At 43.4% G+C, this 17,806-nt stretch overlaps 1 protein-coding gene across 3 annotated transcripts in view; it reads right to left on the bottom strand.

The window, feature by feature from the left end:
* MORC1 (MORC family CW-type zinc finger 1) overlaps positions 1-1,518 on the bottom strand; it is a 181,382-nt gene extending 179,864 nt beyond the window's left edge. For all 3 annotated transcript variants that reach the window (XR_012024102.1, XR_012024103.1, XM_072811549.1), the window contains exon 1: positions 1,292-1,518. Coding sequence is in view for 1 of the 3 variants with exons in the window: in XM_072811549.1 (XP_072667650.1) it covers positions 1,292-1,356 (65 nt within the window). In the remaining 2 variants the exon portion in view is untranslated. The remainder of the gene's footprint in view (positions 1-1,291) is intronic.
* Positions 1,519-17,806: the final 16,288 nt, after the last annotated feature.

The following is a 17,806-nucleotide window of genomic DNA, read 5'->3' as shown; positions in this document are numbered from 1 at the left end:
TAGTTTGGACTGAAATCAATGGCAGAGGCAATGCAGAGGCCTGGGGACACAGAGATGGCATGAAGAGGACTTGACATTGAATCGGATATGGGAGTGGGGCAGGAGAGAAAAAAAAACCACTCCTGCTTTTTCTGCAAACAGAAATCTATCCGGAGAAGCCGAGAAAATGCCAATTTCTATCTGATTTTCTCGTTGCTTCACGCTGCTGTCACTTTTGTTGTGAAGTTCTCGGGCCACCAACTGATGATGGGCTGTGGGCGAGGGGGAACCACTAGGTGCCTGCGGCCCCGCAGCTATGATAACTACATGACACTGAGGCTGAGGGAGTTTCCCAGAATTCACAGTCCTTCCAGCATTCCACCTGTAATTTTTTAAGACTCTACTCAAAATCGCCATCTCATCATTTGTCTTCCACTTCAGTTAGCTTTTAATTATTTGTTCTAATTTTTCCAGCTTTTTCTGGAAATTATTATTCTCTGGATGGACAGATTAAAAAAAAAAAAAAAAGACTAAACAGCTGCCCATGACTGCCTGTTTTATTTTGTTTTCTGTAAAAATTACATGTCTGCCCCAGGCAGCAAGGCGGGCCTTGCCTGGTATTCTTTATGCTTCTATTTCTGTGGTTTTAAGATGATGCATCCCTTGCATCAATCAGCACTTTTAGGAAATCCAGATTAGTCAGAGACTCCACAAAAACCTAGCACATCGGTATGAATTAGGCGGCATTCGCTGGTCTGCTGTGCCCGTGGGACAGAAAACCTGGGTCATGTGCCTGTGCAGTCTGGGCCTTTGAAACGAGCACCTGGGGAGTCCCCAGAAGGCCCCCGGGGCTGACAGAGACGCTGGGGGGGTTCTAGCAATAACTAAAATATGAGGATTCTTGCCCAGAAGAGGCTCCGTTTTTGGAAGGACTCATTTAGGCTGGAATCCCTAAATACACAGCATCCTCCGAGCGCAACCTCAACCCGTCAGTGTGCGGCCCAGAGAAATCACAGGGACTTAGGATTCCTGACTCCCCGGGTGCGGAGGCTGGAGCCTGTGGAAGCGCCCCCGCACCCCAACTGCAGCACGCCCACCCCACCGCTCTCTCTGAAAATCAGAATCTAGCCCAGAATAGCATCCTTCCTACTTTTTCATTTTTTAATAGGAACAACTTAAGTCTATAAAATTCCCATAAATCGATACCAAGTTGATTTTTTTTCCCCCAAGTAGGTATTTCGCATGGGGAGCAGCAGAGCCCTTCCTCGGCTGCGTGGGGAGCCGCCCCCGTTCGGGCCCCGCGGGCACTCACGAGTTGGCGTGGATGAAATCCAGGTGCAGCTGGGCCCGCCGCAGGCCGCCGTACTTGTCGCCCATGTCCTCCCCCGGGGCCCGCAGCCCTCGGGGCACCCGCGGCCACCCCTTTTGCAGGCACAGCCCACGCGCACGCGCACGGCCACGCCCACAGGCGAGCCACACCCACGGGCTCCGCACGCCCACGTGCACGCGCACGGCCACGCCCACGGGCTGGCCACGCTCAGGGGCTCGGCACATGCACGCCCACGGGCTCGTCACGCCCTGCGCACGGCCACGCCCACGAACTCGGCACGCCCACGGCCGCGCCCACGGGCTGGTCACGCTCAGGGGCTCGGCACATGCACGCCCACGGGCTCGTCACGCCCTGCGCACGGCCACGCCCACGGGCTGGTCACGCTCAAGGGCTCCTCACGCGCACAACCACGGGCTCGTCACGTCCACAGGCTCATCATGCCCACGCCCACGGGCTCATCACGCCCTGCGCACAGCCACGCCCATGAGCTCGGCACGCTCACGTCCACGGGCTCGTCACGTCCACAGGCTCATCGCGCCCACACCCTCGGGCTGGTCACGCTCAGGGGCTCCTCATGCACATGCCCACGGGCTCATCACAAGCACGCCCACGTCCTGCTGGTCATGCCCACAGGCAGTCCACACCCACGCTCTGGTCACGCCCACGCCCCCGGGCAGCCCACGCCCCCGGGCCGGTCACGCGCACGGCCAGGCCCAGGGCTGTGCACAAACGCCCGCGCCCCTGCCGGCGGGGGTGAGGCTCACCCGGAGCGGAGCCGTGGGCGTGGGCGTGGGCGGCGGCCGGCAGGCAGGTCCCGGGTCGCGGGCTCGAATCCTTCCTCCGACGAGGCGGCGTCGCGCCGGCCGCTTCCCGTTGCGGTGGGCGTAGGGGCCCCGCGCAGTGGCGCTGTCCTTCGGCAGGCGGCCCGCGGGCCCGGGGCTGCGATCAGAATTGGTGGGAAAGGGGCGCGCGGGACCCGCCGAGCCAAGAGGCAGGGCTGGAGGCTGCGGGCGGCGGGCGTCGGGGCAGGACGGAAACGGGCAGTTTTCCTTCACTCGCCCAGTTTGTGACGCAGCCGCCCGGGGAAAGGCGTCTTGGGTGCTGACCCCGGCGCTCACCTCGCGGCGGTTCTTGGCTTGATACCCTCGAAGAAGAGAGACAAGAAACGGGATGAAGCCAGGGAGGAAAGAAAGGACTGAGGGCAATCGGAGCAGAATTTGGACTTTGCTGTGATGTGGAGCTTGTGTTCCGTGAGAGACTTTCTCACCTATCAGCTGATAGTCAACTATTTCATGTGCTGGCCCGGCTCAAAGAACAGACAGACATTCTGGACTGTTCCAAAGGAGAGAGCTGGGCAGGGGAAGGTTCTGGGGACGGAGGGGGTGGGGACGCAAGGAAGGACTGTGAGCACCAGCTGGCCAGACGCTGTTGCTCACAGAGCACTGAGTTCCAAGTCACCAAACCCAAGTTGAAACAGGACTTGTCAAAGATGCTTTCTGGAAAGGTCCTGGTGTTGATGAGAAACGAGTTAACCTAGTTGACCTCTAAAAAGTGTTCAGACTCATTCCATCTAGGGCTAGGTGACTTGCAAACTCAGGTAGTCCAATAGCACCCGCAGATTCTGTGATGGTTTGAAAATCAGAAATGAGCGTCTGTTGAATAAAGAACTTGAGCTAGATGGGTTTGTGATTTCTGGGCATCATACAAGCAAGGAGGCTCTCAGAAAAGAAAAAAAGAAAAAAGAAAATTGTCAGTTTTGGGATAGTCATTTTACTCCTAAAAAAAAAAAAAAAAGGTAGTTTATCAGCTACTACATTTATAGGAATCAGGAGAGGAAGAGAGAATTTGAATGACAACCCAAAGGAACATGATGCTCTAATTTGAAAACTGGAAGTAAACATAAACATTTCAAGTAATTTTTCTGATTGCATTTTTGTTTTAACGGTGGCTGACGTGGTGGTGTTTTGATAGCAGAATTCTCTGTACTAAGCAACTTGAGCTATCTTTCCAATTTCTCCTTCCATAGAACTTCAGAAATATGATATTTATTTTCATTTTATGGGCAAGAGAGGCTTGACAAGCCTCTTCTGGATTTATTTTACTACCCCAATTTCCAGCTGCTATCGCAAAGCAATTTACTATTGGGAGGGCACCGGGGCCATCCGCCTGTAATTAGTAAAGGCTGTAATATCTCATTTCTACCAGAGGGAAGGGTGTGATTATTATAAAAGCAGGTCTTCTAATAATATGAGCAGAGCCCTCCTACAGTAAGTGGCCAGCCCCAAAGCACCAGACAGTACTGGTTGGCCTGGATAATGGGCACTTAAGGGAATCTGTTAGATCTACTAAAATAGAGGCCTGAGAGTCATTGCATGCAACCCCCAAAAGCCTTTCCCCTTCATCATTTCAATTCCACTTAACCACCCTCCAGTCATAAAGGTAAATCTTGTTTCTCTTCATAGGATGCTTTTGGGATTCTTTGTCTGAGCCACCTCTCTCAACTCTGCCTCAAGGTTCATTTTAACCTTATTTTATGATTCAAAATTATTGGGGAAATAGCAGGGAGGGGAAATTTAAAAATGAGAACATCATCTGCCCATCTTATCATTGATCCTGATATTAAGGAGAGTCAGTTCGGGATAAGAGACTCGTCAGCTCTTCCTAACTAGACATTTCAGTTTTGCAACATTCATGTACTAGTCACAAACAATGGCTCAGATCTTTCAAACTATACTCCCCCCTTTTCATTCAAATGATTTTGTATGAGGGCACCTGGGTGGCGCGGTCAGTTTAGAGCTCTGACTCTTTGTTTTCAGCTCAGGTCATGATCGCATGGTCATGAGATAAGCCCCCCCTCTTCAGTCTCTGCACTCAGTGTGGAGTCTGCTTAAGACTACCTCTGCCTGTACCTCTCTTTCTTTCTCTCATAAATAAATAAATTTGTATAAACCAACATCTTATTACTCTTCATAAACATGTTTAAAACTCAAGACAAAATTTATCAACATAAAAAAATCCAGACGCTTGTACCTACTAACCACACACAATGATATGTCATTTCTTAAGAATTATAATTAAGAAATGAAATCGGTACATTACAATAAATACAGAAGCTAAAATACTATTGAGGTGGTAATATTGAAAGATGCCAGTGACACTTAATGGATAATAGTGAAATATCTCTGAAAGGAACTCACTCTTGCTTGCTTATTTTCTTGCTTTTGTGCAAATTCTGAACCTGGTTGGTTGTGTTTTCATCTCTCCCAGTCAACTCCATGTTAGAAAATGGTAGAAACTGACTCTCCTTAAAATCAGGATCAATGATAAGATAGGCAGATGATGTTCTCATTTTTAAATTTCCCCTCCCTGCTATTTCCCCAATATTTTTGAATTGATTATCCACGTAACTGACAGTCTTTATACTCCAGGTATGCAGCACTATGGTAAGCATTTCTGGAGACTATGGAAAATATGAGGCCTAGAGCTTGCCCCAGAATAATGACTATTAAAGTTAGAAAATATTGGGGATCCCTGGGTGGTTCAGTGGTTTAGCGCCTGCCTTGGCCTCAGGGTGTGATCCCGGAGTCCCGGGATCGAGTCCCGCATTGGGCTCCCTGCATGGAGCCTGCTTCTCCCTCTGCCTGCGTCTCTCATGAATAAATAAATAAAATCTTAAAAATAAATAAATAAATACAAAATAAAGTTAGAAAATATAGTAGTCATCTTCGGTTGGCTAACCCATTAGTCATTTCCCCAACTTTCCTCTTTCCACTTTCGAAGGTGAAGACTTGCTTTGCTTTCCCAGTCTCTCCTGTAGCAAGGGGTGGCCATTCAACTGAGTCTTCATAAATAAGATAGAAGCAGAAGTCTGCTTAGTGGTTCCAGGAAGGCTTTTGCTCTCCTGATAAAAGACAGAGGCAGGGCTGGCTCCATCTCCCATCTTTCTTGTCTCTAACTTAAATATGAGCATGATACCTGAATTTAGGTATCCATGAGGAAAAAGTCAACAGAATCATATGAAGCTGTCCCAAAGCCAGCAGTCACCCATCTTGAGATTTGTGTTATGAAATAAAATTTAACATTAGTCTTTATTTGTATATGTAATTATAATTCAGTTTTCTTTTGCTTGTAGCCAACATTATTCTTAACCAATAGTGACAAAGAATAATACCATAAAGCCCAAAAACATACTTTCTTTCCATCATTGGGCATAAGCAGAGAATTATTTTCTCTGGGCTGTGATTTAGAAGTCTTCTCTTGCCAGAGGTGGTAAATGTGAGCTCATAGGAAGGAAGACACTGTAGACAGAAGCCACCATCAGAACACAGAAGTAAGGAAAGGACAAAACATAGTATGTATACAGAATATAATCACTAGAATCATCAGACTGCAGTGCTGGAAGGGCCAAGGTTGACCAGATAAGGAAGCAGAGAACTAAAGAAGAGTTGGAGTGTTAGGGTGACGTTTATGTTTAAGTGATATGTAATTTGGAGCCATCATTGGTTGGCTCATCCAGTGAATCAGACAACTGTTCGGTGAGAGCCACCTCTATGGTAGGTTCCAAGAATATAAAAATATTTTGTTTCTGGCGCATCTAGGTGGCTCAGTGGTTGAGTGTCTGCCTTCAACTTAGGTCCTGATCCTGGAGTTCTGGGATCAAGTCCTGCATCAGACTCCCCTCTGCCTATGTCTCTACTTCTCCTTTGTGTGTCTCATGAATAAATAAAAATCTTTTTGAAAAATCTTTTTGAAAAATCTTGGTTTTTCCATCAAGGGGTATGGTTTAATACAGGCAGACAGTATCAGGTTTCAATGTAGGAAACAGAAACCATTCCAGTTACATTAGACACAACAGAATATACTACCGAGAAATGGGTATTCGTAAAATCTCTGGAAGGGATAGAAGGGTCAAAATCAGGAGCCCACCAGTGATAGTTGAATTCAGGCTCCCACCATGAAGGTGCAGATGAGAGGGCAGCAGTCTGCTGATGGAACTGCTACAACTGCCTCCAACTACCCACAAGGATGGTTTCCATGTACAGAAATGCTGAGGTTGACTGCTGCCTGGATACACTCACATCTCACGTCCTGCACGGTAGCAGCACAACAAAACAAAGCAATGTTTTCCACATGCAGAGCCTTGGCTGCCAAGGTGTTTCCAGTTTTCCAACTTCTCTAACTAGAGAGATAGGAGAGAAGGTGGATGGGGACAAAAAGAGATTATATACAATTTCTACCACATTCACGGACTTTGAAGCACCAATTAGGGCATTAAGGCATTACAGGCCCTCTGAGAGAAGGAGGCTCCAAAGAGGGAGATGGGTTCAGAAAGATCTCAAAAGAGCAATGACACTTGAAAAATGAGTTCACATCTGCCAGGTGGACAGAATCGTGATCGACATTCTAGGTGGAATGCTGAGTTGAAAAAAGGCAAAGTGGATGTTCAGCAAGTAGCTCATCATGTATGCAGTGTGGGAAGCAAAGTGGGGCAGAGGGGTGGGAGTGTGAGTTGAGAGAGGACTGGGGAAGAAATGGGAGGCAGATCGTGGTGGGCCCTGAATGCTGTGCTGAAAAATTTGGAATGTATCCTGTGAGGAGTGAGAAACCAGAGTCAATCTGAAGCAGTGGAATGCCATGAATAAATTCATGCTTCTTAAGGATCACTCTTGATGCATGTGAATACTGGTCTGGGGGAATTCAAGACTAGAAGTAGGAAGTCCAGTTAGAACACTATTGCCACAGAAAGTGAGGAATAGACTTTGGAGCTGGAGGGAGTCTTAATGTTAAGGGGAAAGAGGTCAACTGAAGGGCCCTGGTAGCTTATTTAGCTGGAAAGGTAACCTTCAGAAGACTTGCAGTAAATTGGAGTGGTGCCAATGGAGAGAAAGAGGTGAACGTAAAAAGTCTTGATTAGGAAAACTTGAGAGTGGGCATTTCTTAATGGTATCAACAGGTAAGGGGCACCTGGGTGGTTCAGTTGGTTAAGCTTCCAACTCCTGACTTTGACTCAGGTCATGATCCCAGCATCATGAAATCAAGCCCCGAATCAAGCTCTGAGCTGAGCATGGAGCCTGCTTAGGATTCTCTCTCCCTGTCTCTCTGAACCTCCCCATCCCCACCACCACTCACCCTCCACCCCTGCTTGTGCTCTCTCTCAAAAACAACAACAACAACAAAACACACCAAAAACAGGTAATGGTAAATGTAAGGAGGGGGGAATACAAGTGTGGGTGGCTTAATTTAGTTCTTCAAGGGTCTGAGGGAAGAAGAAAAGAAAGAGAGGGCAAAAGTTGCTCCATGCTTTTAAGCTTGAAGTCCTGAGGAGATGGTATTGCCATTAATAGTAGGGGGCAAGTCACAAAAAACTACACGTGCGGAAGGTAGAAGACAGTGAGTTCGTTGTTGTCACGTTAAGATTTAGTATTAAATAGCACATCCTAGTAGAGAATTGCCAATGTGCTTTAAATATATCTACGGTTTCCCTAAATAAAATTTAAAAAAATACACACACATACATGGTTTCCTGTCTTCAGTAGAGTTAGCTAACGCCAGATTGTCATTTTTCAGTACAATATAATTTGCGTTATGGAAGGTATTAGTGAAATTATTGAGTCTTGTATGCCTCTGAAACCAGAGCCTGAGGAACTCATGAAAATGGGAGAAGCCAGTTAGATTCACCAGGAAATAAAGATACACACATAGGTAAATGGGGAAATGCACATTTTGTGGATATAAGTTAATATTGGTCAAGACTTACCCCCCCCCAAAAAAAAGACTTACCCCCTAAAAAAAATCTGCAAAGAAAATCTTCTGTACAGAAATTCCATTTATATACTAACACCAAATTTCTGAATTAAGGTTATATAGCCACTCAGTAGGCTGTCAAAAATTATTATACATCAGCCTTGACCTAAAAGGACAAGACAGCATTATCTGTGTTTGTATTTTCTGGGATTCACTCATAGAAAATTAAAGAGGTCACCTGGCTGGTTCAGTTGGTGGAACATGTGACCCTTGATCTGGCGTTTGTGGGTTTGAGCCACACATTGGGTGTAGATATCACTTAAAAATAAAATCTGGAAAGAAAGAAAGAGAGAAAGAAAGAAAAGAAAAAGAAAGCACCCAGATTCCTTTCACACTGGCTCCACTGTCTTTCAACAAAATCCCCTTAAAAACCATTGCAAACAGCCAAATTTAGTGAATTCTTAGAATGCAAAGTAATGAAATAAGACATTTTGATCTCTGGGGCACTCTGTAATAAAAGTCTTTTTAAAAGTTCAAAGGTGGAAAAAACCTCACACATGTCAGGAAGACTCGTACCTTGACCTTTGCTCATAGTACTTACAGACGCGCAATGAATAACTGGTAATTCAAAGAAAGAGGTAAGCACGTATTTCCTACCTTGGGAAAAAAAAAAAAAAACCTCTTAATATTACTTAGTTCACTCAAATTGCAGACCTTTGAAATGAAATAGATTTTTGTAGATGTTCTCTGACAGACAATTTTCAGTCTAGGGATCTTTCTTGCCCATAATTGCATTGTCTTTCCGTCATATCATAACACAACATCCAGAAGATGCCTAATGTGTTTTACACACTCAAATAAACTTTCGTTTCTGATGTAAAATTTGCTGACTACCTATATATATATATACATATTTTTTTTTTACTGTTATCATATTCTTCCTATATTAAATTGCCAGAATTCTGTTATTTGAGGTAAACTCAAAGAATTTTGCAATGATAATTTAAAAAGTTAGATCAGGGATCCCTCGGTGGCTCAGCGGTTTAGCTAGCACCTGCCTTCAACTCAGGGAGTGATCCTGGAGTCCCGGGATAGAGTCCCACATCGGGCTCTCCCTGCGTGGAGCTTGCTTCTCCCTCTGCCTGTGTCTCTGCCTCTCTTTCTCTCTGTGTCTCTCATGAATAAATAAAATCTTAAAAAAAAAAAAAAAGTTAGATCAAGCATAGCTTTTATCTATAACTAAAGCTACATAACAGTTTCAAAATAGTTTTTGGTTTGATTTATTTTATTGTTGAATGTAAATTATCTCTGTTGCACTATAAATATAACATAATGATAAAAGAATGAAAAAAATCCAACATGTGAAAGAAATGAGCCTGTGATATGATGTCAGGAATCTTCTGCCATCGGCCCAGCACTCCACCTTCTTTTTATTTGTAGCCTGAAATTTCTTCAACAAGGCATAAAGACTTTCATTTCACAGATCCTGCTGGAAGAAATAATAGGGTGTGAGCTGAAGGGAGAAGTAGCTACTTGCAAGGTTCTGAGTTGAAACACTGAAGTTATCCTGCTCTTCTGGCTCAAGGACATTTGCTGGATCTTCCCACCTTGGATGGGGACTGAAGCCATGTCCAGAGTGGGCAGCTCTCAGACCTGATGCTGGTGACACGTGGCTAATGACGGAGCATCTTCCTGGGTCTGGTGAGTGATAACATATAATGCTATAGGAAATACCTAAACAACAAAAAATGCCAATAGGCTTTGATGTGAAGTGTACATACCGGGATTGAGAATCCACACCTCTCAGGCTTCCAAATTCCATACCTTTTCACCCCAAATCATTCAGTTTTGGTGTGGCACAGGGAGGTTGGAGGTGGAGAGTGGTTTGCTTAGAGCCTGAATCGTTTCCACAGAAGCCTCCTGACTTTGCATCAGTCTCTGTAACATGCTTCTCTTTGCATCTCTTTCTTTGGGGGGGCTATCCCTTTCTTCTTAATCCTCCAGCTTTCCCCCTCCCCATTTCTAGAAGAAACATTCTCCACCCTGTGATCACTAACCACTGAATTGGTTAGTATTGGTAAATTAGGTTGTTGCCTTATTCAGAACATCATTTCCTGCCAAAGCTAGTCACTCCATCATTTAACAGACCCCCATCACTAGGTTGGCTCTCACCAATGAAGTGTGATATTTGGAGTAGATATCACCACCCTAAAGTGGTATATCCCTTCCTCTTGTATCTAATTCTTATAGATAAAAATCCCCATAAATACCAGAGAAGATGAATAATGATTATTATCAACTTCCAGTGCACTAGCAAGACTTTTTCCTAGAAAGAGGCATGCCATCATATGCTAAGAAAAGAAACAAACCGGGATCCCTGGGTGGCGCAGCGGTTTGGCGCCTGCCTTTGGCCCAGGGCGCGATCCTGGAGACCCGGGATCGAATCCCACATCGGGCTCCCGGTGCATGGAGCCTGCTTCTCCCTCTGCCTATGTCTCTGCCTCTCTCTCTCTCTCTCTCTCTGTATGACTATCATAAATAAAAAAATAAATAAAAAAAAAAAAAGAAAAGAAACAAACCCATTAACTTGTTAGTCAACCTCAATGGGAAGGAGAACTAAAATTTTACATTAGCCCAACACATGAGCCAGAGATATAAATCATTGAACAATATTGGAATTCCTGGGATGGAAACTGATTCAGCGGAGATGGAGAGGGGGACTGTAGAAGAACTTTCCTCCACCCAAGAGAGAAAGGCGATCTCACGAAGGAGACATCACCAGCTGACAAATCCTCATTGGAGCTCATGGGGAATCTTCTTCCCCTCAAATTTCCTCTATCAGCCTCCACACTCCTATTCCTTAAGCAAAAACAAGGGTTAGTAGAAAGCAGAAGTACTCACATTTGATGGATTTTTCTCTTTGCTATGGGATGGATTGTGTCCTTCCAAAATTCATATGTTGAATCTTTAATACATTCCTACCTTGGAATGTGACTGAATTTGGAGATAGGGTCTTTAGAGGGGTAATTAAGTTCAAATGGGGTCATTAGGATATGCTCTAATCCAAGCTGACTGGTATATTTAAAAGAGGAATTCGGACATACAGCGAGATACCGGGGATGTATGAATGCACAGAGAAATTTTTTTTTTTTTTTATGATAGTCACACACACACAGAAAGAGAGAGAGAGAGAGAGAGAGACAGGCAGAGGGAGAAGCAGGCTCCATGCACCGGGAGCCCGATGTGGGATTCGATCCCGAGTCTCCAGGATCGTGCCCTGGGCCAAAGGCAGGCGCCAAACCGCTGCGCCACCCAGGGATCCCACAGAGAGATGTTCTTGCAAAGAGGCAGCAGGAGGGCAGCCAATAAAGAGCCAAAAAGAGAGACCTCGGAAAACCAAAACTGCCAACACCTTGATCTTGGATTTCTAGTCTCCAGGACAGTGAGAAAGAAATTTCTATAATTTAAGTCACCAGTCTGTGATATTTGTTATGGCCACCCTTGCAAACTAACACAGCTGCCCAAAAACAATTAAAGGGAAGCAATTGCTGCCATTTTTCCAACCACTGTGCCATCCCTCTTTCTAACCTCCACCACCTCCAACCCAGAAGTCAACATTCTCAGTTTGAAGAATGTTCTCACTCTCCCCAGATCCTTTACCCTCTCCTAGTATTTCATTTTTATTTTATTTTTATTTCTTGTGGTTTTTATTTATTTATTCATGAGAGACAAACAGAGAGGCAGAGACATAGGCAGAGGGAGGAGCAGGCTCCCTGAAGGGAGCCCGATGCAGGACTTGATCCCAGGACCCCCAGATCATGACCTGAGCCAAAGGTAGATGCTCAACCACTGAACAACCCAAGTGCCCCACTATTTAATTTTTTATATGCCTTCTTCCATATTACTCTCCTTTATCTTAAATCCCCTTCTTTTTCCCCAAGGAAGCAGAAATTTCAAGTGATACTTTAAATCTCTTAAAGCTAAACCAACTATTGTTTTTATATGTTCCAGACTAAAACACCTGTACTTACATTTTGATCTTCAGAAAATCACAGTGGCAAGGGCTTGCCTGCAGATCAGAGCAGAAAAAGCATCATGAAATGATAGAACGGCCTTTACTTCGAATCTATTCTAGATCATCAAATTTATCTTCTGAGATTACCAGAACCATGGGAAAAGATTGCTTCCCTATGGAACTAATACTAATGCCCACAGAGCTACCTGTAGAGAAAATATGGCCCCATTCTCTCCTGTAGTGATCTCGAAAAATGCTTTCTTTGCTTTTAGTTTAGTGAAGGAGGAAAGACCTAGCACATGACAGACTGAGTTTTGATGGTGAGCTGATGGACAGGGCCCCTTGATCATTCTGTGCTCTGTAAACTAGCTAGTGAATTGCAGATGCTCAATAAATGTCACATATTGTCAACTATCGATTATTCAGTGTGTAATGAAGAAAATGCCTTGACACGCAGTACCTCAAAGCTTAATCAAGAAGCCTGGGATTCCAACACCATAGCATAAAACAGATTGACATCTTTGCTTAAACTGCTAAACTGTGTACATTTCTATCAATGGTGTATATCTTTAAATTACTCTGATTTGGGGCACCTGGGTGGCTCAGTCGGTTAAGCGTCTGCCTTCAGCTCAGGTCATGATCCCAGGGTCCTGGGATGGAGCCCCGCGTTGGGCTCCTGGCTGAGCAAGGAGCCTGCTTTTCCGTCTCCCTCAGCCCCTCCCCACCTACTTGTGCAAAAATGCACGTGAGTGTTCTCTCTCTCTTTCTCTCCCCCTCTCTCAAATAAATCTTTTTAAAAAATTACTCTGATTTACTTATAGCAATAACCAAGAGAAATCACTGAAATTATTAAACATCAATAATATGGAGACTTTTTAGAGAAGGCCAGTACAGTACTCACAAATGTTGTGATAGCCTCAGATGATGGCTGAGTAATGCCTTCCCTCCATTCAAGCCTCTTGATCTTTTACCAAGCTCTTTCCATTCCTAAAATTTTCCTCGTCCCCCAACTATATCTGTCTTCATGGAAAACTGCAACTCATCTCCCTGGAAAGTTGCCCTGAAATTACTTTCTCATATAGAAGAAACAATGGTTGATAGATCTTTGTAACTCTAGTTCTTGGAACAATGTATATCAAATGTGTTCAAAATAGATGGATTTTGACAAGTACCCAGAACATAGGAAGGACCAAGTAAAATAGATGTTGAATGAATGAATAATACCTGAAGGAGAAGTCTATAAAACTCTTCATGGTCTGTCTTTATATACTGCTCTGTGGTGGAGACACAAATCAGCAGATAAATGGGAAAGAGGGAGCAGAAGGGAGCCCTGGCCAATACCAGGGCCTAGATCTCAAGATGACAATCAACCCCCCACCCCAAACCAGATAAGATCAATTTAATCTTTTAAAGACCCTGAACTAACTACATCTAGTAAACAAGAAGCCTATTATGTAAGTCCTTACACTACATTTCCAAACCACATTAAAACTAAGGCATCTCACACCATATCGAGTTTTTAAATCTGCAACAGTCACACTAAAAATGAATACAAATACAGAATGTATTTCTCCAACGTTTTAGGTAATTTCTCTAAATTAATCCAGCTCTTACTGAGATGAGTACATGGCCCCCCATGACTTGGAGACAGAAGCCCTGAAGGCTCAATAGATAAGAGGGAGTACAATGTACTTACGTGGAGGGGACAGGCTAAAGAGAGACTATATCTTCTGTTGGCTCTCAGCAAGGCTTTATTTTATTCACAAATTGAGGGGGGTGGAGCAGGAACTCTAGCTTCCAAGGCTAAACAATATTCTACAAAGTACTTTAAAAGTAGTTTTGGAGGGCTGGGGGCCTGGGTGGCTCAGTCGCTTGAGGGTCTGACTCTTGATCAGGCAGTGATCTCAGGGTCATAAATCAGGCTCCATACTCAGTGAGAATTCCGCTTCTCTCCTTCTCTCTCTCTCTCTCTCTCTCTCTCCCCTCTCTCCTCTCTCCCTCTGCCCCTCCCTCTGTCTCTGTCTCTCTCTCTCTCAAAATAAATAAGTAAATCTTTAAAAAGAGTACAAATAAAATAAAAGCAGTTTCTAGGGCAACTGGCTGGCTCAGTTGGTAAAACATGTAACTCTAGATCTCGGGGTTGTGAGTTCAAGCCCCCCTTTGGGTATAGAGATTCCTTGAAAATTAAAAAAGAATCTTTGAAAATAAGTAAATAAACAAAAGTAGTTTCTGCATCATACCAACCGAGTCATAATGTACCACCATGGGCCTTCTCAAAGCTACTTTCTGCATGTAGCACAAGACCTTATGGAAACCCTTACTCCTTCTTGGAACGTAGTTGCTATGACATTCTCTGCCTCAATAGCCAGCTATGATGAGATATTCCATCCATCCCAGAAGAGTAAGTGTATCCCTAAATTGAGGTTTGACCTGATAATGATGGCATCTTAAACTCTTAGACTATCAATGACAACAAACTCATTGCAGTCAAATCAGTTTAAAACTGACTTGTTTTGTTCCCACATAGCAATTCTTCAAAAATCTCAAGTAATCTCATAAGAAGAAGTCCTATCACAGGTTTATTTTCAATTGTGAACACGGTCAAAAGTTTAGTACAATGTTTAAAAGGGTGAGTATCCTCTCCTCCAACATGTTGGTGGACTCTTCACCTTTTATTGATGCCGATGATGTCACTAAATGATGCGAGCCTGCACCATGCCCTTCATCACTTCTTATCAGAATTTTATAAATGAACACTGCATTCTCCAGAGCTTTGCAGTTTATTGGATCTGATTGTATTGCTGGCATGACAAAGCAGAAACCAAGTTGTTTGCTCCGTGGTAAAATAAAGTTTTCCTTCTTTTCTTTTTTCTTCTTTAAATTGTTTTTATAATACTGGATTTGATCTCACATTTTTTTCACATTTATATTTCATTGATATGAAAAAGACCATGGGAGCTTACCAAGGTCCATTGTGTCATATTAAAATAATAATTTCTAAGTATAAATCATCAAAGTTATAAACAGACTCCATTGATGAGCTTCATTAATTCATGCCACTTGATCTTTGTATTTCTCAAAGATAGATATTCCAATTTCATTTCAAAGAGCATTTCCATGTCTTTATAATTAAATATTGCCAATTTTCATGCATCTAACTTTTTTCCTTTATAGATCATAAGAAGAGGCAAGCTCTGGGAAACACTATTTAAAACCCAAGCAGCAACATAAAAACAAAACTGCTACATTATACTTGCCTTTTTACAGCCAGTCGGATAAGGTTGTAATACTGATAGGCCAGTGCAGGAAAATACTGATTCGATTTAACGTAGTTGCGTTTAATTTGAATCAGTTGATTCAATTCAGTTCAATCATGTTTATTGAGGGCTATTATATGATAAGCACCCTGCTAGGCATCGAAGGCATACAAATAGGAGTAAGATGCAGAAGCAGCTTTCAGAAAGAATCCACTCAGGAACACTGAAATACACATATGAAACCACGCATAGTACAGGGAGACATGGCCCAACTGCCAAAGGATGCAGATGTGAGAAAGAGAAGCCAAATTTGATTTGGGGAATCAGAGAAGGCTTCGTTCACCAGGAAGGACAATGTTTTCTGGCTCAAACAGGATCTCGTATGATACATAATCACTGTGAAATTGAGTTGCCCAAGCCACCTTCACCTGTAGACCACACTGGGGTCTCAGTCACCTAATTTGTTTCATTTCACTGGTTTGTGCCTCTCAGCCACGCAGTCGCTCCACTTCTGCTGCAGAGTTTCACCCTGTAATTTTTTATTTTATTTTATTCTATTTTATTTTTATTTTTATTTATGTGACAGAGAGAGAGGGAGAGAGCACAAGCAGGCAGAGTGTCAGGCAAAGGGAGAGGGAAAATCAGATCCTTCTGAGCAGGGAGTCCGATGCGGAGCTCGATCCTAAGACCCTGGGATCGTGACCTGAGCCGAAGGCAGACGTTTAACCAACTGACCACCCAGATGCCCCTTACCCTGTAATTTCTGAATGCTCTTTGGACAAGTTATAAATTCTCTTTGAGCCTCAATTTACTCATCTGTAAAATAATAATAATGCTTTCATCATTGCATTGTCATGAGGATTAAATGAGACAATATATATAAAGTTCACAGAAAGGCCATTGTTATTTTATACTTGCATTCTACATCCCAACCAAAATAACAGACTAATAACCTCTTTTGTGAGAAGAGTAGGGTGAAAGAGATGGGGGCAACCCTGTCCCCACCCTTATTCCCACTCCAGGCAAGCTTCACTTCAGTTCCAAAAGTTGAAGAATAATGGATGGAAGAAAAGAGGCGAAGATGAATTCCTCCTTTGAGTGAGTGTACTTCTTGTTATAAAAATACTCTTCTTTTGATTTTCCTAAGATTTTTCTAGTCTATGACATAATGACATATTTATACCTCTCCATCAAATAAAAAACAAGAATCACAGAAATGTGGCCACAGCTGGACACATAGATGGACACATGGGATAAGCTGCCAAAATTTCACCATGCCTATTTCCAAATATCTGTCTTCCCAAACCTTCTATCAGTAATTAGAGGTGTAACTCTCAACAAGGTAGACCCAGGTTTCTAAGATAGATAAGAAAGTTATTTTCTACCACTTTTATATCTCTATACCTGTTTGTTTCAGATTGCATAATTTTGATGAGACTGGCTAACAGATGCATGATTTGCTGTTAAGAATAAATTGTATAATAATAAATTGATTTAGTTAACTGTTAATCATGCCACAGAAAAGGGTAGTTGTTTAAAAAATCAAATTTTATTTTTTTTAAGATTTTATTTGTTTATTTATGAGAGAGGCAGAGACACAGGCAGAGGGAGAAGCAGCCTCCCTGCAGGAAGCCCAATGCAGGACTCGATCCCAGGACCCTGGGATCACGACCTACACTAAAGTTTCAACCGCTGAGTCACCCAGGCGCCCCTAAAACTCAAATTTTAAAAAAGTGTCCTGGTTTTATTCATTGTGAATTTTTGTTGGAAACACATTCCATAATGCAGTTAAACATTCCTTTGTCATTTTTTTAAGTGTTTGTTTGTTTGTTTGTTTTTACTTTGAGAGAGAGAGAGAGCATGAGCAAGGGTAGAGGAGTGGCAGAGAAAAAAGAAGCAGCAGACTCTCTGCCAGAGCCTGATGCAGGACCCAATCCCAGGATCCTGGGGGATCATGACCTGAGCGGAAGTCAGACACTTCACGGCTTCACCGTCTGAGCCACTCAGGCACCCCACACATTCCTTTGTCTTTAAACATTTTGTTTTGAGATGTGTAGAACCACATGCATTTGTAAGAAATAATAGAGGGATCCCTGGGAGATCCTGTGTGCCCTTCAGTCAATTACTCCCAATGGTAACATCTTGCAAAACTATAATGCAATATCACAACCAAGACATTGACATTGATGCGATGCACTGATCCTATGCAGATTTCCCCAGTTTTAGGTGTACTTATTTGCATGTATGTATCTGAGACATCTGTATTTGGTCCTGTGCAATTTTATCACATTTATGTTTGGGTCTACCACCACCGCAGCTAAGATACCAAGTAGTTCTATTATTATGAGGGTCCCTCATACTGCCCCTTATAACTTCTTCCATCCCTTTCCATGCCTAACCCCTAGCAACCACTAATCTATTCATTATTTCCATAATTTCATCATTTCCAAGAAAGTTACATAAATGGAATCATGCCATATT

This window comes from Canis lupus, chromosome 35 (genome assembly GCF_048164855.1).
Source record: "Canis lupus baileyi chromosome 35, mCanLup2.hap1, whole genome shotgun sequence".
Lineage (NCBI taxonomy): Eukaryota > Metazoa > Chordata > Mammalia > Carnivora > Canidae > Canis > Canis lupus.
Note: the sequence above shows the minus strand (reverse complement) of the source record. Positions and strands in the feature narration are given on the sequence as shown.